The sequence below is a fragment of the Brassica napus genome, chromosome C3 (assembly GCF_020379485.1).
Source record: "Brassica napus cultivar Da-Ae chromosome C3, Da-Ae, whole genome shotgun sequence".
Classification (NCBI taxonomy): domain Eukaryota; kingdom Viridiplantae; phylum Streptophyta; class Magnoliopsida; order Brassicales; family Brassicaceae; genus Brassica; species Brassica napus.
In genome coordinates this window covers 38,764,437-38,790,566 of record NC_063446.1, presented here as the reverse complement: position 1 = coordinate 38,790,566, position 26,130 = coordinate 38,764,437, and the positions used below count along the sequence as shown (strand labels likewise).

The 26,130-nt window shown below is 39.8% G+C and overlaps 4 protein-coding genes across 9 annotated transcripts; 2 read left to right on the top strand and 2 right to left on the bottom strand.

Annotated features, from left to right (window-relative positions):
• Positions 1–1,333: 1,333 nt before the first annotated feature.
• On the top strand, positions 1,334–12,648 carry LOC106401605 (protein MADS AFFECTING FLOWERING 5-like). Of its 3 annotated transcripts, XM_022713812.2 has the most exons (8): positions 1,334–2,579; positions 10,803–10,860; positions 10,961–11,053; positions 11,399–11,460; positions 11,531–11,630; positions 11,725–11,766; positions 12,049–12,099; positions 12,372–12,648. In XM_022713812.2, the coding sequence occupies exons 1-8, from the start codon at positions 2,395–2,397 to the stop codon at positions 12,474–12,476; spliced, it is 696 nt and encodes a 231-aa protein (XP_022569533.1). In that variant the 5' UTR covers positions 1,334–2,394; the 3' UTR covers positions 12,477–12,648. The 3 variants fall into 3 exon arrangements, with proteins under 3 accessions (XP_022569533.1, XP_013697597.1, XP_022569532.1); XM_013842143.3 differs by lacking the exon at positions 10,961–11,053 and having other exon boundaries at positions 1,343–2,579; XM_022713811.2 differs by lacking the exons at positions 1,334–2,579; positions 10,961–11,053 and adding an exon at positions 10,483–10,668.
• LOC106397743 lies at positions 12,131–15,749 on the bottom strand. Of its 3 annotated transcripts, XM_048750649.1 has the most exons (12): positions 15,639–15,747; positions 15,394–15,463; positions 15,010–15,166; positions 14,624–14,922; positions 14,470–14,544; positions 14,279–14,395; positions 14,120–14,185; positions 13,934–14,002; positions 13,619–13,678; positions 12,787–13,525; positions 12,645–12,679; positions 12,131–12,508 (listed from the first exon to the last, which is right to left on the bottom strand). In XM_048750649.1, exons 2-10 carry the CDS (start codon positions 15,439–15,441, stop codon positions 13,367–13,369), a joined length of 1,050 nt encoding a protein of 349 aa, XP_048606606.1. In that variant the 5' UTR covers positions 15,442–15,463; positions 15,639–15,747; the 3' UTR covers positions 12,131–12,508; positions 12,645–12,679; positions 12,787–13,366. The 3 variants fall into 3 exon arrangements, with proteins under 3 accessions (XP_048606606.1, XP_013693818.2, XP_013693817.2); XM_013838364.3 differs by having other exon boundaries at positions 12,645–13,525; positions 14,624–14,919; positions 15,639–15,749; XM_013838363.3 differs by having other exon boundaries at positions 12,645–13,525.
• A 238-nt stretch (positions 15,750–15,987) lies between these two features.
• Positions 15,988–19,273, top strand: LOC106397780 (type I inositol polyphosphate 5-phosphatase 5). Of its 2 annotated transcripts, none has more exons than XM_013838409.3 (10): positions 15,988–16,509; positions 16,647–16,776; positions 16,894–16,971; positions 17,142–17,229; positions 17,313–17,417; positions 17,511–18,123; positions 18,200–18,393; positions 18,470–18,578; positions 18,661–18,809; positions 18,884–19,273. In XM_013838409.3, the coding sequence occupies exons 1-10, from the start codon at positions 16,450–16,452 to the stop codon at positions 19,098–19,100; spliced, it is 1,743 nt and encodes a 580-aa protein (XP_013693863.2). In that variant the 5' UTR covers positions 15,988–16,449; the 3' UTR covers positions 19,101–19,273. The 2 variants fall into 2 exon arrangements, with proteins under 2 accessions (XP_013693863.2, XP_048606604.1); XM_048750647.1 differs by having other exon boundaries at positions 15,988–16,560.
• Positions 19,144–20,860, bottom strand: LOC106433495 (ETHYLENE INSENSITIVE 3-like 5 protein). Its single transcript, XM_048750648.1, has one exon. The coding sequence runs from the start codon at positions 20,728–20,730 to the stop codon at positions 19,270–19,272; it is 1,461 nt and encodes a 486-aa protein (XP_048606605.1). The 5' UTR covers positions 20,731–20,860; the 3' UTR covers positions 19,144–19,269.
• Between the last annotated feature and the right edge of the window lie 5,270 nt (positions 20,861–26,130).

Below are 26,130 nucleotides of genomic sequence, written 5' to 3'. Positions count from 1 at the left end.
TCCTATGTGCCATCGCACCACTGTACCCTTCAACTCCAACTTAAACTAGCCATTAGACATTTGAAAGGTCTCACCACGCGCCTCCATACCACGGCAAGGCCAACCGAACCTTACACAACACGATCCTTCTCAGTACAGCCGGTAACAGTTAACCAACCATCACATGCCATAGATTTGATGATATCAAGGTCTGTTGAGTCCGATCTGAACCTCTTCGCTTCAATCCGGAGATATGAAGCTTTTGATTAGATTTGAAGCCATTTAGACTAAGAAGGAGCACATGAATCAAAAAGAAAAAAATCTCACAAACCAACGACAAACCGTCGCCTTTGTAGTGTTGTCACCCAAGATAAGCACGCCAGAGCTCTTATCCACAGAGTCGTTTGGCACCTCGATATCGAATCCCAGAACTTGGAATTCAAGAACCGGAGAAGATGGAGAAACGACAACTCATTTTTTTTTCACTCGCTCTCGTATTTTTATCATGTCATTTTTTAACTCCGACCAAACCGATGCTCGGACTTGGTTAAATCATAAACCAGAAATATGTGGATCATCAAACCCGTTTTGTTTGTAGTTTAATATCAAAAATTATTATTAACTATTTTTAGTTCAAGTTTTTTAAAAAAAATCATAATTCACAATAATAAATATTTAAAGTCAAAATACTAATTTTGTATTTGTTTTGGTTTGTACTTAAATTTTATTTCATAATTCTTTCTATTGAAATTTTTAATAAATAAATATAAAATTTACTGAAGATAACTAACAAAACATTTAGATTTAGTTCTATTTTTATTCTATAGTTTAACTCAATTGAATTTGGTTGTACCCTATTAAATCTGATTGAAATGTATCAATCCATGAAAAGATTCTTGTTTAGTTACTGGTCCTGTTTAAAAGACATTACTGATTTAATAACTGTTATAGTTTTCATGAAAATTTAAACTAGATTTTATTTGAATTCTGTGAAATGTGTTTCACCTTGTGATTTTATTTAAATTTTAGAAACAACATATGTTGATAGACAGGTTTTATTGCATATTTGAGTTTCGTTTTTTTGTCAAGAATAAGATATTTTTTTACCTAACAACAAAAAACAAAGAGAGAACTTTTTGGGGTCAAATTCTAAGATTTTAATAGAAAGAGTAAGTTGACAACAACAAAAAAAAATAGAAAGAGTAAAATAACTAGGGCTGGGAACAAATACTTGATATCCCGTTTGTACTTACTTGACTCGACTTGGTTTGAAAAAACAAATACTTGATACAATCAAGTCGAGTAACAAGTAAGCGGATTTTATTACTCGTAAGTACAAGTCAAGTATCAAGTTTATTTTTATTTTTAATTACTTGGCTCGTCACTTGGCTCGTTACTTGTTATTTTTTACTTGTCCAATTACTTGTTATATATATTACTTAGTTTATTAAATATTTGGTATCAATTTCACTAGTTAATTAAAATTTATGTATTGCATTTTATGAATGGCCACAATTACTCGTTACTTGCCTCCTAATCGCTACTTAACCACTACATGATCCTTAAAGTTGAATACTTGTCCTGACCAAGTCGATATCTGTTGATATTAAGTAATCTATTTAAATCATTTGCAAGTATAAGATAAATATCAAATACTAAAATAAAATTAATTACTTAGCGTTGTTTGGTTCAATACTAAGAAATATACATTTTCTTAAATCATAGTAAAATAATTTGTTTATGTTTCTATTCTCATAACTGAATTAAACATAAGTGATATATTTATATAAGCATTTTGAAAATTTCTCTTTTTTATATATTTCAATTCTTGAATTGACTAAAATATATGAAAACAATGATATATTATTTAAATATATTAAAATTATTTACCTTTAAATTTTAACGAATTAGCAAATAATTTACCAATAATTATCAAGTAGTTTACAAGTAATAAGTAATAAAACAAGTTAAGTAACTTGTAAGTCCATCAATTTTATGCAAATATTCGAAACTGCAAATATTCGTTTTTAGCAAACTAAATATAAGTCCAAAATTTTACTATTCGGACAAGTCGAGCCAAATACTAACTACAACGAAAATACCAAGTTGCCAGCTTGTGCCCACCCCTAAAAATAACGCGACGTTAGGAACTCGACAGGCGTTAATACGTGTCTAAAGACTCTAGCTAAACTCGACTAAAACGCTTTGTTTAACATATTTTTTTTTCCTCTTCTTTTATTTTATCTCTCTCGTTATCAAAACAAAAAGGGAACAAACATACATGCTCGAAGTTTGCTAGCCCCAAAAAAGGAATTAAAAAGAAACTAATAAAAGCGAAAACGTTCAGGTGTCTCCGGCCAGTCATACAGACATCAGATTCAAATTAGGGCATAAGACTGGTCGGAGAAAGAAGTCATGGGAAGGAGAAAAGTGGAGATCAAACGAATTGAGAACAAAAGCAGTCGACAAGTTACTTTCTGTAAACGACGCAATGGTCTCATAGAGAAAGCTCGCCAGCTCTCAGTTCTCTGTGGATCCTCCGTTGCTGTTCTCATCGTTTCCTCTACCGGGAAAGTCTATAGCTCTTCATCCGGCGATAGGTAACACTAATTAACTTCCTATTTTGTAGATTTTTTACTGTCTCCAGAAAAATGGAAGCTAGAAAACTAGGGTTTACTCGCCCCCTTTGAAGCAATCTTCTTGTTTAATCTAAGTCCATAATCGATGTGTTGGTTTAACCAAATTTAGGATGAAAAATGTGATGCCCTGAGGTGTTCTTGGTGCTCGCTTTTCGTTTTCCGTTTCTTTTATTGTTTTAATTCGTCGCCGTGGAATTTTTATTTCTTTGTTTTTTTGTAATATTGCATGTACTTGGAGAACTTGTTCTACACGTGGTAATTCGTACATTTTTGTTGTCTGTGGGATCAAATCATCTTAACTTTCGGTTGTTTGGTGTTTTTTCTTGGGCTTTCAATTTAGTGTTTTGAAACGATTAACTGATAGTAATCACACAAGCTATAAGATATTGATTTTCTCCCCCTTTAAAATGTAAGTTTGTTGTGCATATAACATGCACAACAGTTTACGCGATGCATGCCTTAGATTAATCGGTAGCTCTTTCTTTCTTTATTTTCTTCAATTGTTTTCCTTCTTGCTATGCGTTTACATTTTTTTGTTCAGTTATATATTGGATCTCATGGACCAAAGAATCTGAGCCTCGATCGATCTACTGAACTCTACAATCATTTGGTTCAGTACTTTGATCTTGTATTTTTTTTAAATAAGCTTTCCTATCATTTGGAAAAGGGAATGTGACCCTTTGTTACATTATCTAAAAGTTCTAGCATTGTTTGATTATAAAAGTATTTAAGTTAAATTGGCAAGCTAACATGCACGAATTATATATAGAACTAATGATGGACATTTCTTTGGTTGCTTCAATTTCAACAATATTCTAGTTGTAGCTACTTGCTTTGTAGCTCCTCTGATTCTTTATTTTAGTGGCGACTACACCAAACTGTGTTTGACTTGAGATTGCATTCTGAAGTGCCTTACTAATTCCATGATTTCACATCACAACTTAGGATAATTTTGACAACAAGATCAAGTGAATCAAATTCACTCTAGAAATTGAATCTTGCAATGGATCACGTACACATAAAGCCAGTTTTCGTGGTAATTTTTGGGCTTGATTTGGGCTCAAATCCTAACATTTTCTTTGAGATTTTGTCTCAAGAGGAATTGTACCAATCATTCTTTTTCTGACTGTTGTTATTAGATCATTGTTTAGCTCATGATAAGAAAGCAGTTAAGTCTTTAAATAACCTTATATGAAGAAATTGTTCGTGTTACGCACACATGTCCAAAACCTTTCTATCTCGTTCTTAATTCAGCTATATCTAACCAAAACTTAGAGATGGGCTCTAGTGGTTACTAGAATTGTTAATTGCGAAGTTAGAAGTTAGAACATTTGAATTTACAGATTTTTTTAAAAGTTTTTTTTTTTTAATATAGAACTACCTTATATACCCAAAAATATGCATTTGATATTAAAATGTAAGGCAAGCTCGTGTACTGAAACATCAAAACTAAAGAAGTCCATCACAATATATAAATATGGTTTTATATTAGCAGAATTGATTATGTGTTCCAAAAAAAATGATATATTAGCAGAAAATATCTCAACAAACTATTTGATAGAAAACGACGAATATGGTCAGTTATCAATATAAGCATCTAAGGCTTTTGATGTTAAAAACGCTTTCAGGCACGATTGTCTAGGAAGGTCTCTAGCTTTTTTCACTTTTGCGAGTTTCCCTCTTATCCAACGGTTTTTTCCAATTATGGATTAGATATACTGGAAAGCATGCTTCCTTTTCAAAATTCTTTCTGCTTTTAGCTTTAACCTCCGGATATTTGTGTGCCTTGGACTTTACCCTCGGGTTCTTCCTCCGATCAGACCGTCTCCGCCGCTCCTTCCCGCCGGAAGCCACCCTCTGAAGTCCCAACGATGCCTGCTCTACCCTCCACCTGAGTTCTAACCTGACCAACCCTCACGGAAACAAAGTCCAATGGACTCTCATAGGATCTTTGAGTCGCTACCTTATCTTCCCTATCGCTTCTGTGGATACATATATTACTCTGCTTTCGATTGTCTCCTTGAACAACCTCGACTACTCCCCCAAGATCTAGACCGCAAGTTTCATCCAAAACCCAAGCTCAAGTTTAGCGGTCGCCCATCGTCAGCCAAGATGCATCGTAGACTGTTGTCCTCAGAGAAAGGAAAGGCAGTGGAGCTAGCCACTGCCCAGCTCCTCGTGTGGGAAGGGTTCAGGTTTCTGGGCCCAACTCTCCAACTGGTTATGGAAGCCAGAAGCACTCTCTCACCCTCATTGGTAGAGTTACCAACCCCTCCATTCAAAAAGTATGGTCCCTCATACCTTTCTTCACAGAGCATTGGAAAGCTGATATACTGTCGGTGGGTTCGGACCTCGGTATGGGCATGTTTCATGTCCAGTTTGAGCTGGAGTCAGACCTTCTCACGGTGCTCGAAAAACACCCGTATCACTATGCCCGTTGGATGGTGATTCTACAGAGGTGGGAACCCACCATTTCCCCTAGCTTCCCCTCCATGATACCGTTCTGGATCAAGATTCAGGGAGTGCCTATCCACTTATGGTCTGAAGAAATTGCTCAAAGCATTGGCAATGACATAGGAACATATGAGTCGGCTGAGATAACCTCGCAATGTATGCGCATGAGAGTCCATGTAAACGGGCGACTACCCATCATCAAGTCATCAGTAATTGAATATCCTAATGGAGATGAGGTACTAGGAACTCTGCTCTATGAGAAGCTAGAAAGACACTGTTCTACGTGTGGCAGATTGGATCACGAAATTCGAGACTGTCTGGAAGAAAAACACCTGAAAAAGGCAAAGCAGGCAGCACAGGAGAAAGACCAGCGAAGCCATACCTCTGGAATGTTTAGTGAAGCTCTGGAACAACATGTAAGCGAACCAGTAGGGGGCCCTAGGAGATCGCCTCCACGAAGAGACAACCGCTTCAATCCATACGCAAGAAATGATCATGCCTCCCGCTCGAGGTACTCCACCTCTCGGACTGCGTCCCATCACTGTTCCCTACACCGTGACACTGACCAAAGAGATAAACTCAATAGAAACAGAGGATCACAGGACAGAGGAGGAATTGAGTTCCACCGATCTAGAGAAGAGTCTCGACACCCTCGCAGAGCATCTCCTCTTCAAAGAGAGACTAACAAATTTAGTGGGGGCTCCCACTCAGAAACTTCACCTCACCTCAGCCGAAGAAGAACTGCCTCGCCTCGACTGCATTCCCCGGGGAACATAAGCCCTAGGGAAGAAAGATACAAGACTTATGATAGGGGGATTCCAAGGAGAGATCTAAAGAAACACTCCCACAACAAGCAATGGAGAATGCTCTGAGTGAAGTCCGGGAAGCCATGATGTTGTACACTACATGCGCAGACCCGGCGGATGTGCGGAGAGTGCAGCTAGGAAGGAGAGACTGCGACTAGCTGAAGCCCAAGGCGAACTGGAGGAATCTGCAGCCCATATGGTAAGAGCGTCTTTAGCTCATCTTGATACTGAGCAGGCTCTACCGCTATCACCGCTCCCAACCTCACAGCCCTGTATACCAATAGGGAGCAGACTGGGACCGCTGCCAGAAAAGACAATTGCTTCTTCGTCAAGAATGCCAATACTAGACAGATTAGGCCCTCTTCTGGATGAAGTAACGACAGAGGAAAATGCGATACCACCTCAGCCCCAAAAGAGAAAACCAGGAAGACCACTAGGGAAGAGAAGGGTTAATGCTAGTCCGCTTGCACTTCTGGGAACAAGCGCGAAAAGAAGAACTGGCCAGCACACAAAACCTCCAACGTGTCGGAAAAAGCTCTCTGTAGAAGCAGACCCAAGAGGAAAAGTGACAAAAGCTCGTAAGGTTAAGAAAGCAGCTACTAACTCTGGGATTCCGAGAGATGAAGAAGACAATGCTTCAGACAATGTACCGATATGCAATCTGATACCACCTTCGAGCAGGCGCATGATGGATTTTCGAGTACAATCCAACCCCGCTCCTTAGCCGTAGCGAGCTAGAACTGTCAGGGTTTGGGGAATCCCCTGAAAGTTCGAAGATTGGGAGAGATAGCGAAAAAATATGATCCCGATATCATCTTCCTTATGGAAACAAAAAACCCCGATGACTATGTACTCAAGAAGCCGGATCACCTTCACTACGAGTGCAACCACCTAGTTCCACCTACTGGCCATGGCGCGGGAGGTCTAGGCTTATTTTGGAAGCAGGGGCTCAATCTCAAAATTTTAGAATCTAGCCCGAATGTAATCGATACTGTGATTTAATTTGAAGGAAAAAGATTTTTCTCCTCCTTTATTTATGGGAACACTGACAAGACACAGAGAATGCAACTTTGGGATCACTTGCTCCGCCTTGCCCTGGCCCGAGATGAGCCATGGTTCATCACAGGTGACCTAAATGACATCATGTGTGCTGAGGAAAAAGATGGAGGGCTGGAGCGTCCTGAGAGTTCCTTCTCTGACCTCCGGAACTTCTTCTCGGAAGGAGATTTATTTGATCTGCAGCATACGGGAGATCCCCTTTCGCTGAGAGGGAAGCGAAATGATTATGTTGTGAAGTGTAGACTTGATAGAGCGGCAGCTAACACTCGCTAGGCCGAAACTTTCCCGGCGGCAAGATGTCAATACCTCGGGTTCGAGGGCTTGAACCATAAACCTTTGATCTCCTTGTTTGACAAGGGCAGTAAAAGAAAGAGAGGTTTCTTCCGATACGACAGAACTCTGTAAGAATGAAGAAGCCAAAAAGCTGATTGCGGAAACTTGGACATGAAGTGAAAGCGCCTCTGTCATGGAGAAAATGGCCAGTACCCAGAGCGCTATCTCAGCATGGAACCGCACATGGCAGCAGAACAGCATGAAGCTCATTGAATAGAAAAAAAAGCAGAACTCAATAGTGCCCTGTCCAGCCCCATCGAAGACACCGCTAGGATTCAAGAAATCTCTTCACAGCTAAACGCAGCTTACCTCGCTGAGGAAGAGTACTGGAGGCAGCGGAGTCGCTTACTTTGGCTAAAGCTTGGTGACCGGAACACTGGCTACTTCCACGCCATTACAAAGTCGAGAAAGAGAGTGAATTCCTTTTCGGTCATAGAGCGAGATGATGGCCAAATGGTCAATAAGGAGGAGGAGATCGTTCAAGCTATTGGCGAGTACTTTGAGGACCTGTTCACGCCGAGCCCTGGTGAGAGAGTAGCCACAGTGAATCGAGCTCTCCACCCCATTATCTCGGAGGAAGATAATGCCACCCTAACCAGTGTGCCCTCAGCGGAGTAAATTAAGGAAGCGGCCTTCTCCATCCATGCCGACAAAGCTCCAGGGCCGGATGGGTTCTCGGCCGGCTTCTTTCATACACACTGGGATAGGATTGGTCCCGACATTGTCGCCGAGGTACAAGACTTCTTTACCGGCGCTCCACTGCCTGACGGTATCAACGACACCAATATCCGCCTTATACCTAAGATCTCGAACCCGCGGAAGGTGTCGGATTACCGGCATATTGCTCTCTGCAATGTGTACTATAAGATCTATTCCAAGCTCCTAACAAGAAGACTTCAACCTCTGATGGAAAAACTAATCTCGGAGAACCAATCAGCTTTTGTTCAGGAACGAGCTATTGGTGATAATGTTTTTATTACCCATGAGGTTCTGCACTACTTGAAAACCTCACAGGCGGAACAGCGATGTGCTATGGCGGTTAAGACGGACACGAGCAAAGCATAAGACCGACTTGAATGGGAGTTTATAGCGCTAGTTCTGGCTCAGTTGGGATTCCACCGAAGCACAATCAGATTGATAATATTGTGTATTTCATCTGTCACATACTCCTTCCTCATTAACGGCTTGCCTAGAGGGAAGGTAGTACCGAGTCGAGGGTTTCGCCAAGGCGATCCCCTCTCTTCCTACATATTCATTATGTGTAGTGAAGTCTTCTCAGGATTATGTAACAGAGCTCAAGAGGATGGTCTAATTCAAGGGATTAAAATCGCAAGAGGATGTCCCCGTCTAAACCACCTCCTCTTCGCAGACGATACAATGTTCTTTCTCAGCGCTACGGAAGATAACTACCACGCCCTAAAGTATATCCTGAACTTCTATGAAGAAGCGTCCAGACAATCGATTAACAAGGAAAAATCGGCAATTACGTTTTCCCACAGAGCCCCTTCGGCCCTCAAGAGCTCCATAAAAGATATCCTTCAAATTCATAAAGAGGGAGGTGTCGGGAAGTACCTGGGATTACCCGAACAGTTCGGTCGCCGTAAACGCGACCTCTTTCCATTATCGACCGCATACAGCAGAAGACTCGTAGCTGGTCAATGAAGTATCTGTCATCCGCAGGAAAGCTTGTCATGCTCCAAAGTGTGCTATCGGCGATCCCCTCCTACTCTATGTCCTACTTCGAGCTTCTGATCTCTCTCTGTAAGCGTATCTAGTCTGTTATCACGAGATACTAGTGGGACAACAATGAAGGAGTGAAAAAGATGGCGTGGATCTCCTGGGATCGAATGGCAAAACCAAAGGCTATAGGTGGTCTCGGTATGAGGGACTTTCAAAAGTTCAATGTTGCGCTGCTCGCCAAGATAGGCCGGTGACTTCTCAAGTGCCCCGACTGCTTACTTAGTAAGGTCCTAAAGGGCAAGTACTTCTCCGACAGACATTTTTTGGAGGTGGGAGAGGCATCGGCTATTTCACATGGATGGAGAGGTGTCCTCGCAGGGCGTGACCTCCTTCTAAAGAACCTTGGATGGGCAGTGGGAGATGGTCTGTCAATCAACATTTGGCAGGACCCTTGGCTCAGCATTACCAAGCAAGAACGTCCAATGGGACCCCCTACGGAACACAGCGCTGAGCTTACAGTTGCTAACTTGATGATAGCAGGCACAAGACAATGGGACAGGAACAAGATCCGGCGCCTACTTCCAGCTTATGAAACGAAGATCCTCTGCCTAAAACCGAGTATATCAGGGGCTCCGGATATCCAACTCTGGCTAGGTACGAAAACGGGAGAGTACACGGCCAAATCTGGCTATTTTACGGCCGTTGAAGACGACAATGCAGGTGAAGATATGGGAGCAAATATCAACTGGAAGAAACATGTGTGGAACCTTGACTGTGCCCCAAAAGTTAAACACTTCTCGTGGAAAGTCCTTAAGAGAGCCTTACCGGTAGGTGAGCGTCTTGTGGAGAGGCACATCAATGCTGATCCCAAATGCAAACGGTGCGGTGAAAACGAATCTATCACTCATCTTCTTTTCCACTGTCAATTCGCCCAAAAGGTTTGGTTACTAGCCCCTTTTGTCACTGATGTGGACTTTAGAGGAATAATAGATTTACTGGCCTCATGGCCATCACTCTGTTCCCAAAAATGCTCACCTCCAACTGGAATATCTAGTGGAGCTTTGTTCCCTTGGATCCTATGGGTTTTGTGGAAAGCGCGAAATAAGTTTGTGTTTGAAGGATTCTCGGCGACACCAGAAGACACGCTCTCCTCAGCAATTGGACTAGCACGTGAATGGAGCACTTCCAGCAAACCGGATCAGTCTCTCCCCTCTGGCAGAACCACCCAAATACATCCCGCGCCGGCTGGTGCAGTGATTGTAAGATAGGATGCAGCTTGGTGCCAAGATGTTAATGCTGCAGGATTAGGATGGACAGTGGACTCACGGACGCAGAAACAAGTCTTCCAGAAGCGCTTGGAGTTTGTCAACTCTCCACTAATGGCGGAAGGGTTAGCTATGAGAGAAGCTGTAGTTACTTGTCGCAGATTGGAACTACAGATCGTGAGATTTGAGTCGGACTCTGCGCAATTAATCAAATGTGTTAACACTTCCTCTCGGATTGCAGAGCTTCATGGTGTGGTCTCTGATATTTTATCGGTTGGTGCTGAGTTTGAATCTGTTTCTTTTGCTTGGATTCCTAGAGAGAAAAACAAGCTTGCTGATTGTTTGGAAAAGAATGCTTTGGCTGTAATTGAACCTCTGGTGGTTGAGGATGCTGTTAATGCTCATCACTAACCCCCCTGCTTTTCAATTAAATGTGTGTTTCAAAAAAAAATGGTCAGTTATCAAAACTACAACTAAATTAGTAACACAAAATGATGCTATTTTCTCTATTGAAGTTAAACATGTTCTGTAGTTTTGGAATGGATTGTTTATAATGCATTTTTGTTTCTGTCTTGATTTCTCTCCAGCATGGCCAAGATCCTTAAGCATTATGAAGTACAACATGCTGATAAGCTTAAAACCTTGGTAAGATTTTCTTAAAGCCTTGCATATCGGGTGACAGGGGTGTACACATGCATAGGTAATAATATGGATGCATAGGGTATATGGATGATGATTTGTGTAGTGCCTTAACATTGTAAAGACGGAACAGCATAGAGGTACTTTGTTTTTCACTGCAGGTATTGCACTAAAAACTCTACGACAAATTTCTAAACTTGTCTATACAAAACTTAGATATCGGGGGGTTAATGATATGTAATTGAGATGAAGTATATAAGCTTAGCTAGTATAAAATCAGGAACTATATAATACAATTCTAAAGACATATGTTTAGAGCTAAACTTTTCGTAGTGCCTTAACATCATGGAGAGAAATGCATAAACTTTATGTACTGACCTAACATTGCGAGTTGATGTCATTTTTCACTGCCGCTGATGTATTATTACAAGGTTATAAACCTTGTCGTAGGTATACCAAACATAATTCTTAAGGGTTAGATTCATTTGTCTCTCTAGGAAATACACTTTTTCTGACCATTCCGATTGCTTTTTCTCATGGACAGGATCTCACAGAAAAAACTCAGAATTACCTTTCACTCAATGAGTTACTAGAAACAGTCCAACGGTTAGCACTAAGACTCCATCTTAATTTTTGCATCTTCCTTTCTTTTGCTGATCTATGACTGTATATGCAGCAAGCTTGAAGCAGCGAACGTTGATAATATAAGCGTAGAGTCTCTAATATCCCTGGAAGAGCAGTTCAAGACTGCTCTGTCTTTAACTAGAGCTAGGAAGGTATATATATATATATATGCTGTCTACTTCATTAACAGTTTTTGGATCATCGTTGCCAGTTTGATACACAATCCACAATGACTTTGTGTTGCAGACAGAACTAATGATGCAGCTTGTAAAAACGCTTCAAGAAAAGGTCAGTGCGTTGGTTTTTATTTGCCGCCCCGGCTATTGTAGACTACGCTTCTGATTTTTTGGATCATCTTAACCGAAGAGTATGCATAGACTACACCATGTTTAGCTCTGTAGGTAGATATGTTTTTCGATCATGTTCTAAGTTCCTATTGAGAATCCAAAAAGGCGTTAGAATACTAATAATTGGACTCTCCCCCTCGGTGAATCACCGAATCACGGTGAGGATATTATGGAACTTGTTAGTAACTGATTCAGTAGTGATTATTATTAATTGTTCAAATAGGAGAAGCTGTTGAGAGAGGAGAACAAGGTTTTGGCTAGCCAGCTTGCAAAGGTACCATCTCTTATACTTCTGGAAGCTAATATTAAACAGATAACACTTGCATATATAAATATTTATAAAAAAAAAAAGCTCAATATTTTCTTGATAATATTTTGAAGCAGTAGAAAAGACACGTGAGGAAGTTTGTAACAGATAAAGGACACTGATGATGGCCATATGGATATTTAAAGGGGAAAAAGAACCAAGAATCCATGATTTTAAGATTTAGGGTTTTTGTTAATATTTAGTATCTCTATTAGCAGAAATAAATAAATTTCTTACAGATAGGGAAGGAGAACGAGTTTCTGGAAGCAGAGGATGAAAGAGCAATGTTACTGGAATATAGCTCCGGCAACAACCAACCGGAGACTCTCCGGCTTCTCAAGTAACCACCATCATAAACGGCTGATTTTTCACCATCCTGTTTCAAATAAAATTGTAAAATAATTAATCGGATTTGTAAACCCTGAAGAAGCTACTTAAGATCCTCTTCTTCCCCTGGTACGGAAACGATTCAAAGGAAAACATCAAATAAAATACCGATCTTTGCTGTTTACCTTCAGACAGAGGATCACAGCTCCGAGTGTTGTGTCTGAACGTAGAAAATTGATGTGTTTATAAAAGTTTGCTAACTTCAGCGTGAAGAAACAAAGGCCGAAGTTATTAATTTTGTTATTTAATTGCTAGTTGATCATTTACCTTCGTGACAAAGTTACAGCATATTCGTAGTAATGGATTTAGCTGTGTGTTTCTTATAAAAGAGAGCGTATATATTATACACATCATAAATCATAATTACACCAGAAAACTCTGAAGACTGTTTTTTCAAAAGAAAATTATATTAAGAGAAAAAAAAATGATTTTGGGCGGAAAGCTGGAAAAGGACTTGTCTGAAGCTATTAGCTAGCTGTCACATGGTTCATTGGTTCATGTCGAGATCACGGCCCATCGTACTACTTTCGATAAAATCTCCTTGCATTATTTAGACTAAAATTGAACAACAAAACCGAACCAAACCAAACCAGTAATAGCATTAAGGAAAAATTATATGGGTTTAGTACGTAAGATCATAATTCAGAAGACGTGAGAACTCGAACATAGATGATTGGATGTTTTTGTTCGATTTGAGAGTTGATTCTTGATTTCGCTGCGGGATCTCAATAACAGTGATATAAACGTACGTAAACAATATGTATTAAACTGAGCATGTTGAGAAAACTACCATCTATTCAACAAACTTTCTAAAACTATATCATAACCATCTTTAATGTGCTTTGATTCAGCACAAGTCTTGGACTGAGGACAAAGGCATCAAGTAAAGGCCTTTGCTCTCCAACAAGCGAGCCACAGCATCAGGATCATTTGCGAGCAGATCTTCCATCATTTCCTCCAGAGGCTTTGTCATCATCTCCTCGTGATGGATGTAGTGACCAAATCCCTTATACCAAACAAACTTCTCTCAACCATATTCATTTTGAAAGAAAGACAAGTATATGTTTGCTTCATATAATGTTGTTCACTTGTATTTTACCTCAATGAACGTCATTGGATGAGAAATTGGTTCTCCTCCCAACCTGTTTAGACTTAGTTCCTATATAATCCATAATAAACCCAACTTGTCACATCAGCAAGTTTCTTGAGATCTTGATTCAGAGTTTTGTTGGTTTTGGATTTCGTTTTCCATCACACTATTGAGTTTAGATTTGGATTCTTTTGGTTTGGTCATTATGAGTGTGGATTAGTTTCATTTTCATTTTCATTTCATCCTTCTGAAACCCACAAGAGCTATTTACTCTACACAAGCAAGGCGAAGAACAACGAAAAGATACGAGAAGCAAGACAGTACCTTCATCTCTAGCTGAAGAAGCTTCACATGATCAACAATTTCATTCAGTATCACTTCAGAGCTATCTTCCTACAAGGTCAGAGACAATATCAATTAAGGTTGTTTCAATCTCTCACGATTCAGGACGAGTTATATGTGGCAGGCTCTGGTGTAAGAAGACTGTTATAGCAATGTTTAGTATTATACCTTGACTTCATGCGGGAGCAGCTTCGCTAATGCCTTGATGTTGTCATCAATTCGCTGCTTGCGCTCCTGGTACAACAGAGAACAAATGGTTTTATATAACATCAAACAACAGTTGGAATCACAAATCATGATCTTGGCTTCGTATGTGGGGGAACGTACACGCTCAGTGGTGTAACTTTTGCACTTGCGTTGGTTAGATTGCCAAGAGGGTACATATTTGCATTGGCCATGGAGCTGTGAGAAGTCACTGCTTCGTTTTTTCCAACTTCTCAGCTTCTGGTAAAACAAACGGTTGTCAGCTCCGCTTTTCAGATCAGACATTACTTTAATAATGCGATAAACTTGATGACCTCAGAGTAGTTGGACCATGGGTGCGCCGCCTTGCGTGAGGAACGTCCAGCCACAGGAACCTTGTTGCTACTTCCCTGATATAAAAAGATGCAAACTTTTAGGAATAGATGATAAAAAAAAAAAACAAAAGAAAGAAGTTATCGAGACACTTACAGAGAGTTGTTCATTGTTTGTTTGGCTTTGTACACGGATAGAAGGTTTGACCACGGAAGAAGCAGTTTTGTTAGAGGCTGAGTATATGGTTCGGACTTCTCTTCGTGCACCAGTGGCTGCATCACGACTCGGAAGAACCACTTTCTTCACAGCGTAATCGAGAAGAGGTTTTAAATCAGGTGTTGCTTTTTCTTCCTCTTCTTCTTCATCGTTGAGCAAAGCAAGGTAACTCTGTGGAAGGTGAGATGGATGAAGCCATTGAGACAGAGCGTCGTCGTCACGTTGCGTTTCAGGCTCTACTGCATTTCAAAGTTCAAACAACAATCCAATCAGAGCTTGGGATGTGTATATAATAATAGTCAAGAGAGTTAGAGAAAGTAAAGTACCTTTGCAGAGAGGAAGATGATGGAGTATCCTTTTCCGAACATGATCTTCCCATTCTTGGGGAAACAAAGGAACAACCTCCGAGATAACAACAGCCGCAGCTTCATCAGCATCCGTTGGGTGCTCCCTTGCAACGGTTCTTAATATCCTTGCATCAATCTCCACCAAAAAACAAAAAACAAAAATGAATCATCACATTCACATAACAAACGAAAGATGAATAAACCCACACAAGGCAAGATGCTCATCACATTACTTTGATCAATCGTCGCATATACAATACAAGGACTGAAACGTCTTTTGTGAAAATGTCAATAACACACCACAATCATATAAAGTTCCAAGTCAAAACCGAGTGAATCGAGATGATGATTAGAGCTTTATACCTGTGGAAATAGCTCCGTGAGAGATTGAAAAACTGTGTTGAAATTCATCTGCGAAGCTTGTGGTATAAATCTGCAAGAAACCAAAGCAAACCATCATAAACCCTAAAAAGTCATCGGAAACGAGAGAAAAATCGCTTAATATCTATGCGATTAGGACGGAAACAATAAACTCCGATCATCAGAACAGATATCAATCTCAGTAGCTTATCATCGGAAGCAAAGAGCAATACTTATATCACACTGACCTTCCGAAGATTTTCCGTTGCCGGTTTGACGGAGGAGAGGCACCATTCAAGTGAGGTTTAGAGTATTACTCTCTCGGAGAAGAAGGGATGGCCGCTTCGTTGTTTCACGGATTCTTCAAGGGTATTTTCGTCAAGTCCTTTTATCTTTTGACCGACTTGGGTTACTGGCGGAGGGGAGGCCCATCCAGCCCACTTGGTAAGTTTTTTTTAAACATCAACATGATTTTATTAAAAACAAAATTTGACTAAAGGCTTTGATTTTATTGACTTTGATGGAAACATACAATGAAAAAACTATTGATTTACAAAGAGATTACTGACAATGGGAAAATAAAACACATTTCCAAAAGTAATATTTGAGAAAATATCTATATTATATTATATAAATAGTAGAAAATATTTTCATATATTCACCTTCTATTTATAAATTCTAGTACACATCATACATACATATATATCTCTGTTATTAAAATCTCCCCAGCATTCCGAAGCAGGTGGCGCCAAAATCTGATCTTTTCAAACCGATATAGAAAATACTACTACTAATTAATAAGTAAAAAAACACATTTTACCAAAAAAGAAAAAAAAAGTAAAAAAACATCTAAAATATAAACAAAAAATATGATCATGTCAATACTCAAATAGTCGTGGGAAAATCAAACCCTAGAAAAAAAATAAATGTCCTTCTCCACACGATTTCCAAGATCTACTAAACACGCAGTTTAATGTTTTAAACACGCAGATTAATGTTTTCTAACCTCTGTTTCCAATTTGTTTTTTTTTTTGTTTTTTAATTAGAAGATTTCGCTGAATGAGTTCCAATAAAGATAGCGACTCTGAGAACAGCCACCGAAGCGAGAAGAGGAAGAAGGTTCCTTCTCTCTTTCCCTCTCATCCTCCTTCAATTGTTTTTTTATCCACCGTAATCCTTTTTTTTTTTTAAGTTTTGATTCCCTTCGAAAATGTCACGACGTGAAACCCATTAATATTATTTTTTTTGGTTATTAGTCAATTCTTCCGAAGATTTTCGGATCAAGAAGATGTGGGAAACAACAAGAACAAGAAGAAGATGCATCTAATAATATGAACAACAGAGGAAGTTATGATCATCACGAAGACAACAATAAAATTTTCAATGGTATTATCAACTCTTCTTTAAAACATATTTTTTGCGTACATCTCAAGGAACACAATAGATTATTATTATTATTAGGTTTTTCTAAAATGGTTCATGGATCTTCTTCATGCTTGTTAGATTTGGAGCGACGACTTGCTTCTCGAAAGAAATCGATTCTCGACAACACTTCTCCAATGATATGGAAGACTCTATCTGGTACATTGATCGTTTAAGTTTGTTTTTGCAATGTGTGGTTGAGATTAATGTTATTTTCTTGGTAACCTACCCTGAAAATTTTGACATTACTCACATGATTACGAAAGCGATACATTTGTCAAAAGGATTTGTTTGTTTTTTCTTTTTCTTTTCTTTGGTAAACTCATTAGAGAGAAAGTCAAGCCCTGGAATTGAAGGCTTGAATCTATCAAGTTTCGATAGGCCTATGGCACCAACAACAGAGATTCGTGAACTCAGGTTAGACTTTCAACCAATCTCTCTGTTTCATTATTTCATTTTATGTCAGATTCAGATTCAAATCCTCTGTTTCTTTGTTTCAGGGTGTTTCTAGCTACGTGGAATGTAGGTGGGAGAACACCTAACAACGACCTTAACCTAGAAGACTTCTTGCTCGTTGAAGGCACAGCAGATTTATACATCTGCGGGTACGAATCTTGATTCATGGGTCTTGATAAAGTTTCAATCTTTATGACATATCACATGTACTGACTCTTACGTTTTTTTTTCTTGTTTCTCAGGTTTCAAGAGATTGTTCCTCTAAGTGCAGGGAACGTATTAGTAGTCGAAGACAACGAGCCTGCAGCTAAATGGTTAGCTCTAATAAGCCAAGCTTTAAACAAACCGAAACAAGACTCTGTTTACTCAAACGCAGCTTTCTCCGCCTCAAAAACAACAACCTCTTGTAGTAGTAGTAGTAGTGGTTGCTGTAGCGAAGAGTCGAGAACACCAAGCAGTCTAAGTTTCTTTCAACGACCTAATCTTAAAGTCTTGAGCAGAAACTACCGTGTCGATTCGAGTCTTCTGAAGACTTGTAATTGTTCGGTGGTTAACGATACTTCTTCTGTTGGTTGGGAAGGTAGGAGGTCGAAAAGGTTCAGCGATCCTATTGCGGATAGCACTAATGTGGAGCCTGAGAATTTTAGGGTTCATGAGAATTTCTTGTTTGATGATGTTGTTCCCGCGGCGACGACGATGATGATGCCTGGACAAATGAGTTACAGATTGATTGCTAGTAAACAAATGGTTGGTTTGTTTTTGTCTGTGTGGGCTAGAAAAGAGTTGATTCCACATATATCTCATCTTAGGCTTGATTCTGTTGGAAGAGGAATAATGGGTCGCTTGGGAAACAAGGTAGTAACACAAAACCCTTTTCTATAGATTGTGATACAAGCAATGAGAAGTTAACTTTTTTTGTGATTTTTTACAGGGATGTATAGCTATAAGCATGTCACTGCATCAAACAAGCTTTTGCTTTGTGTGTAGCCATTTGGCTTCTGGTGAGAAAGAAGGTGATGAGATGAGAAGAAACGCTGATGTAGCTGAGATTCTGAAGCATACTCAGTTCCCTAAACTCACCAAAAGCCCTAGCTGTCGCGCACCAGAAAGAATCGTTGATCATGAGTAATGTTTCCACTTAAGACCATAAGCCTTTTCTTTCTATAAACCGCTAAAAGACTCTTGTTTGGGAATGATGCAGCCGAGTGATTTGGCTTGGAGATTTGAATTACAGAGTTGCGTTAACCTACGAAGAGACAAGAGTGTTACTAGAGGACAATGATTGGGACACTCTTCTTGAGAAAGACCAGGTTTGTTAGTATTAATAAAATGATCATCTTAAAACAATATTTTTGCTGTTTATTTACTTATGTGAGCTGTAATAATCTTCAGCTTAACATGGAAAGAGGAGCAGGAAGGGTCTTCTCTGGATTTCAAGAAGGTCAAATCTTCTTTGCACCAACCTATAAATACACTCAAAACTCAGATGCTTACGCCGGAGAAACCACCAAGTCCAAGAAAAAACGACGTACTCCTGCTTGGTGCTTATCTAAAAACCTTTCAACTTTCACATTTGTTTTGTGGTGTGTGTTCTGAATGGTGCAATTGTTTTCAGGTGTGATCGGATTCTGTGGAGAGGAGAAGGAATAGAGCAGCTTTCTTACATTCGAGGAGAGTCACGGTTTTCAGATCACAGACCGGTGTGTGCAATCTTTGCAGTAGAGGTTGATGTGAAGAGTCTGAACAAAGGTAGATTCAGGAAAGGTTATTCTAGTGCAGCTGCAAGATTGGTTGAAGATGACACTCCAAAAAGACATAGTTTTTATGACTAAGATTTGTTACCAATTCTTTTTTTTTTTTTAACAAACAAAAATTGATTAAAAAGAAAGTATTATTTCTTGATTTGTATAGCTTTGGGAGTAACACACAAAAACAACAACAAAATGCTTTCCTCTGTTTATTCTCTTAACTATGTTTTTAATACATTGTAACTAGTATTTTTCAATCTTGAGACATATAAATATCTCTGTCTTCACAACCCATGTCCCATAAAGAGAACTCTTCCTCGTTAACGGTCGGATTCGAGTCAGAATGATCTGGTAATTGGTTTAAGTCCACCGCGGTTGCTTGATCAGAGCAACTAAAATCATGTAGCCTCTCAAACCAGAGATAGTCTAGCCAGTTACCGTCTTGATTCAGATAATCTATAGTGTCCTTTCCTTTCGAGCTCGCGCTATAATCATCGTCACTAGTTGTAATAGACCGAACTAACCCATCCGAGCTAACACTACTCTGATATATCGGTTCTTGTGTCCCGTAAAGACACTCCATCTCGTGTCCTGTCCTCAGATTCTTATCGACGAATCTTAAACTCACATCACTTGAAGGACAACTCGAGTTTTGACAAGTGTATACGTTAGATAACATTGCTCCCTCCTCCTCCACAAATTTACCTTTTCTCTTGTTTCCCATCTGTTCTTGATCAAGAGCAATGATTCTTGCCGGTTCTTGATCCTCCTCGTCCACGTCATCGTCGTCAGATATCTTGAGTCGTTTTAAAAGAGCTTCTTCTTGGTTCAACACGCGAGACCAAGTATCAGTCTCCTTAGCCATCATCTTATCTTGCAAACACTTTGACTGTCTCGCGAGCCTTCTCACTCTCTCCAAGTTGGGCGACATGTGTTTGATCACGGCCGCTAAAACGCTCACTTTCCAAGCTTTTCTTAGATCGTGCGGTTTCCTATACGGCGGCGGACCGTGCTCGAACGCCGTCGCTCCTTGCTCTCCCCACCATAACTCCGTCCCGTCCGGCCACCACGGCGGAGCCAAACCTTTTTCCAGCGGAAACCGCCGCTGCGGCGGCACGCAGTGTTGCATCAGAGCCGATAGCAAGGACCCCAGCGTCGTGTCTTGTAGCTCGTGGAGCATGTGGATGTACGAGTTCGGATCCAGAGACTCGCTTGATGAGATTAGCTGAGCTGCCGCTAAGGTTAAGTAGTCGGCAACAGCGGTCGGAGCGGTTTGGTCGAACTGAACGTTTTCTTTCCACCAGCGTCTTAAGCTGTCGGAAGAACCGGTCACCGGTTTACCTTTTTCCGGTACGATTCCGTAGACGAATCCTCGAGCTTTGCAGACTTCCATGATCTTCATCATGTACTTCAGCACCGAGTCTTGAGATCTAGCCATTTTCTTGCGGCGTGAGGCTTCTGCTCGGCGCACGATAGCTGATGATGAGGGAGAAGAAGAAGATGATGACGTGGAAGATGAAGGATAAGAGAGATCATGGTCATCTTTTTTCTGCTGTTTGAGCTTACACATGAGGTTTCGATCTTTCCACATACGTTTCTTGAGATCGTCGTAGCTGATGTCTTCATTGACACGGTCAAGTTCGTCTTCTTCGTCGTCGCAATCATCGTCGTCTTGAATTGGGCTAAGTGGTTCCATGTCTTGGACCTCCACCATTTTTTGGAGTGTATACTGTATAGTTTTATAATTATAAGTCTATATATGTGTTTGAAAAACAAAATGATCCCTTGCGATTGCTCGAGTTTCGGTTTTATACGTGGTTGATTAGTATTATTGGGGGTTATGTTACATGTAATGCAACGTCGTGACCCTTGTGTCATATATCGTAATTTGTTACGTTGGATAAAAGTTTGAAATCAAAAAGAATTATAATATGTAAAGGAGGAGGTGTGCATGTTGAGAGAGAGTCGTGTCGAGATCTGCCGGTCTTATCTGAACAAGATTGCATGTGTCCTAAGGAAGCAATACAATAAAATAACGTTTTATAATATTCAAATAAAGAGAACACTACAAGAAACACACAAGCTTAACGAGGAAACTTAACGAGGAAAAACAATCCTCGTAAATTTACGTCGATTTTACGAGGAACTTACGTGGAAAAATAATGTCATCGTTATTTCCTCGTAAAGTAACGACAAAAGTGTTTCGTCGTAAAGTCGATGTAGTATTTCCTCGTAAATACGACGTAAATTTCGCGTGTTATTTACGAGGAAATAATTTACGTGTATTTAGCGAGGAAATTTTGAATCCACCAACTTTGTAGGTGTTACACGTTTTTTTTGCCACCTAATTAATTTTCGTCGTAAATTCATAGGAAAATTACAACTAACATATTCGAAATTTCCTATAAATATGGATGTTTGAACATCATTTTAAACACATCAACAACAAAAAACGTGAAAGAAAAAAAATGGCTGGCTCCGAGACTATTTACGAGTTGCGGAAGTGGATGTATATGCATAGAGATGCTAACAGGAGAGTGACGAAAGAATACCTTGCGGGGCTGGAGACATTTATGCATCAAGCAGATTCAACACCGCTCGCCCAAGAAAGTGGTAAGATGTTCTGTCCTTGTCGGAAATGCAACAATTCGAAACTGGCAAACCGTGAAAATGTTTGGAAGCATTTAATAAATAGAGGTTTTACGCCAAATTACTATATCTGGTTTCAACATGGAGAATGTTTTAATTATGATCAGAATGAAGCTAGTAGTAGTAATAGCAATTTTCAGGAAAAAGAACCGGTTGATCATCATTTGCATAATGAACATAGTTACCATCAGGAGGAGATGGTAGATTATGATAGAGTTCATGATATGGTAGCTGATGCATTCGTAGCTCATGATGAAGATGAAGAACCTAATATAGATGCAAAAAAGTTTTACGAAATGTTAAACGCGGCGAATCAACCACTTTACAGTGGTTTTAGAGAATGTCTCTCTAAATTGTCGTTGGCTGCTAGAATGATGAATATTAAAACTGATCACAATCTACCTGAAAGTTGCATGAACGAATGGGCGGACTTGTTTAAAGAGTATTTGCCGGAAGACAATGTGTCTGCTGATTCTTATTATGAGATTCAGAAACTGGTTTATAGTCTTGGGTTGCCTTCGGAGATGATAGATGTTTGCATCGACAACTGCATGATCTATTGGGGAGATGATGAGAAGCTAGAAGAATGTCGATTCTGCAAGAAGCCACAATTCAAGCCGCAAGGACGGGGACGTAATAGGGTATCATACCAAAGGGTGTAGTACCTACCAATTACAGACATATTGAAAAGATTATATCAATCAGAGCAGACTGCTGGAAAGATGAGATGGCATGCCGAGCATACTCAGACGGATGGTGAGATGACTCATCCATCAGATGCAAGAGTCTGGAAACATTTCAACAAAGTACATCCGGATTTCGCTAGCAATAGCCGTAATGTGTATCTCGGACTATGCACATATGGATTTAGTCCGTTCGGAATGTCAGGGAGACAATATTCATTGTGGCCAGTCTTTCTTACACCATACAACCTGCCACCGGAGATGTGCATGCAACGGGAGTTGCTATTCTTGACCATATTAATACCTGGTCCGATCCATCCAAAAAGGTCCTTGGATGTTTTCCTACAACCACTGATAAAAGAGTTGAAGGATTTGTGGTCAACAGAGGTGAGGACGTATGACTGTTCAACGAAGACGAATTTTACGATGCGAGCGATGCTTTTGTGGACCATAAGTGATTTTCCTGCCTATGGGATGTTGTCTGGATGGACTACACATGGGAGATTAGCTTGTCCATATTGTAATGGAACGATAGATGCGTTTCAACTGAAGAATGGTAGGAAGACAAGTTGGTTTGATTGTCACCGTCGATTTCTTCCCATTGGCCATCCTTACCGAAGAAACAAGAATTTGTTTAGGCACAAAAGGGTTGTGAGAGACACTCCTCCTCCATATCTAACTGGAGAACAAATTGAAGCGCAAATCGACTACTACGGAGCTAACGAAACAGTTCGTTGGGGGTGGTAATTGGCATGTCCCTCGTAATATGTCTGATTCTTACGGTGTTCATCACGACTGGCACAAGAAGAGTATATTTTGGGAGTTGCCATATTGGAAGGATCTTCTTCTGCGCCACAACCTCGATGTGATGCATATAGAGAAGAATTTCTTTGAGAACATTATGAATACAATATTGAATGTCCCAGGGGAGACAAAAGACAACAGAAAATCGAGGCTGGACTTGCCGGATATTTGCTCAAGAAGTGAGTTACATATTAAAAGCAATGGACAAGTTCCCGTTCCGATATTCAGATTGTCTTCAGAAAAAAAGTCGGTGTTGTTCAACTGGGTGGCATCAGAAGTGAAGTTCCCCGATGGGTATGTTTCGAATCTCTCTAGATGTGTTGAAAAGGGTCAAAATTTCTCCGGGATGAAGAGTCATGATTGTCGTGTCTTTATGCAACGATTACTGCCCTTTACATTTGCGGAACTACTTCCAACAAATGTACATGAAGCACTTGCAGGTACATAGTGTATTATATCACAATAATTTTATAATGGTCTAACTTACAAAATAATATATGACTAACAATGTGTTTAATTGTTTTTGGAATATAAAAGGCATTGGAGCATTTTTCAGGGATCTGAGCACATGCACTCTTAAAGAAGAAGTTGTGGAACAACTTCAGGAGAACATTTCCATCTTATTGTGCAACTTGGAGAAGATATTTTCTCCCAGATTTTTTGACGTCATGGAGCATCTAGCTGTCCACCTCCCATATGAGGCATTGCTTCGTGGACCTGTACATTACGGATGGATGTATCAGTATGAGCGAGCCATGAAATATTTGAAGGGAAAAGCAAAGAACCTCGCCAAAGTTGAAGGTTCTATAATTGCTGGAAGTTTGACGGAAGAAATTTCTCACTTCACATCGTACTTCTTTGCGTCAAAAGTACGTACCCGAAGAAGAGCTCCAAGAAGATATGATGATGGTGGTGTTGCGCCAACATATGCAGTTGCTGGTGTTCCAGACATCTTTAGCCAGATTGGGCGACTCGGTGAGAAGTCTAAAGAGGTTTGGTGGTCGAGTGAACAAGACGCTCATAGTGCACACACCTATATTCTACTCAATTGCGAGGATCCATTGATGTGTTATTTTGAAAAGTAACATATATGGACACTTCGAAACACATATAAGTATAATTAATTATATAATTGCGAGAGATTCATTCCTATAAAATGTGATTTTACAGTCTATTTGTTTCTCAAGTCGAAGAAACATTTCCTGGTATATCCACAAGTGACGTAGACAAAAGGAAAGAACAAAACTTCATTAAGTGGTTGCGAAATGAGGTATTAACTCAAACTCTTTTTCATACATGATCTGTATTTTAACATTCTCTTTATTTTGCAGGTTGATTATGACGACGATGCAGATTATCCTAAGTGGTTACACGAAGTAATTCAATCTCCACTTGTAAAGGTCACCACATCACAGATGTATTTCACACGAGGCTATACTTTTCACACATATGAGTATGGTAAACAGCGGGCGACCAGTAACTATGAAATATGTGTGAAAGGGGAAACAGATTTCTACGGGATCTTGACGGAGATTATTGAAGTCAAATTTCCAGGGATACTGAAGCTGAAATGCGTCCTCTTCAAATGTGAATGGTTCGACCCCGTCGTCAACAGAGGTGTTCGGTCTAACAAATTCGGTGTAGTTGATGTCAACGATGGACGAAGGTACAACAAATTTGAGCCTTTCATCTTAGCTTCACAAGCAGACCAAGTTAGCTTCCTTCCATACCCTCGGATGAGAGATTCGGGTATAAATTGGTTAGCAGTGATCAAAGTTACACCTTGAGGACGAATCATCAGTGGAGAAGAACCACCATTGCAAAAAGAACAGATAAATGAAGTCGAGGAACCTGAACAAGAAATTGATGACATCCTTCTCATTGATCCGCATAATTATGAGTACGAAGATCTTACCGATGATGCCACAAATGAAGCTGTTGAAGACGAGTTTAATGAAAATGATGATGTTTCTAGTGATGACGAGAATGTCGAAGTATCCGATTGATGTATTTGATTTTGTGTAGGGTGTTTTATGAATAAGATGTGGGAGTTTGTTTTATGAATAAGGTAATGTGGGAGTTTGTTTTATGAATAAGCAAATGTGGGAATTGTGGTTTGGAATGGAAATAAAGATGAGGTTTGGAATATATGAAGTAGAAAATAAGGAATATGGGATTTGTGGTTTCGGATTTTAAGGATTTAAACATAACACTCGTTAATTCCTCGTAAAGCGACGTCGAACTTACGACGCGGGCCTCGTTAATTCCACGTAAGACAGAATCGTCGTAAAGGACTCGTAAGAAGATGAGGAAATAACGATGAAACAAAAAATAAAGAAAGCGACCCCCGTTAAATCCACGTAGGACGAAATCGTCGTAAACACCTCGTAAAATAAATAAAGAACTCGGGCCTTGTTAATTCCACGTAGGACGAAATCATCGTAAATACCTCGTAGTGTAAAAACTAGAAAAAAAAGAAAAAGGAGAAAGATACCAGATTCACATATGGCAAGACTTCCAGCAATTATAATACGTAAGTCTCGCCCACATGAATTCTAATATCTTCTTCTCTTCCTTTTTTTTCAAATATTTATAATTTGAATAGGATTTTGTTGAGGAGTGTGATTTGAGATAGGGTGTGATTTGGGAGTTTGTGTGTGGTTTGAGAAGGAGAGTTGTTGGTATATTTATAGGAAAGCGCGGCTCGTCAATTTCACGTAAGCAAAATCGTCGTTAATACCTCGTATATAAAAACGCGGGCCTTTGTAATTTCTCGCTATTTCCTCGTACAATAAAACGCGGGCCTTTGTAATTGCTCGCTATTTTGTCGTAACCTTACGAGGAATTTGCGACGAAATGTAATCTTATATATACCCCCGAGCGCTCACTCTTTCTTTCCTCTCTACTTTCTCTCCACTTCCTCTCCACTTCCTCTCCATTTCATAGCAATGGTAAGCCTCTCTAATTCCTCTCTAATT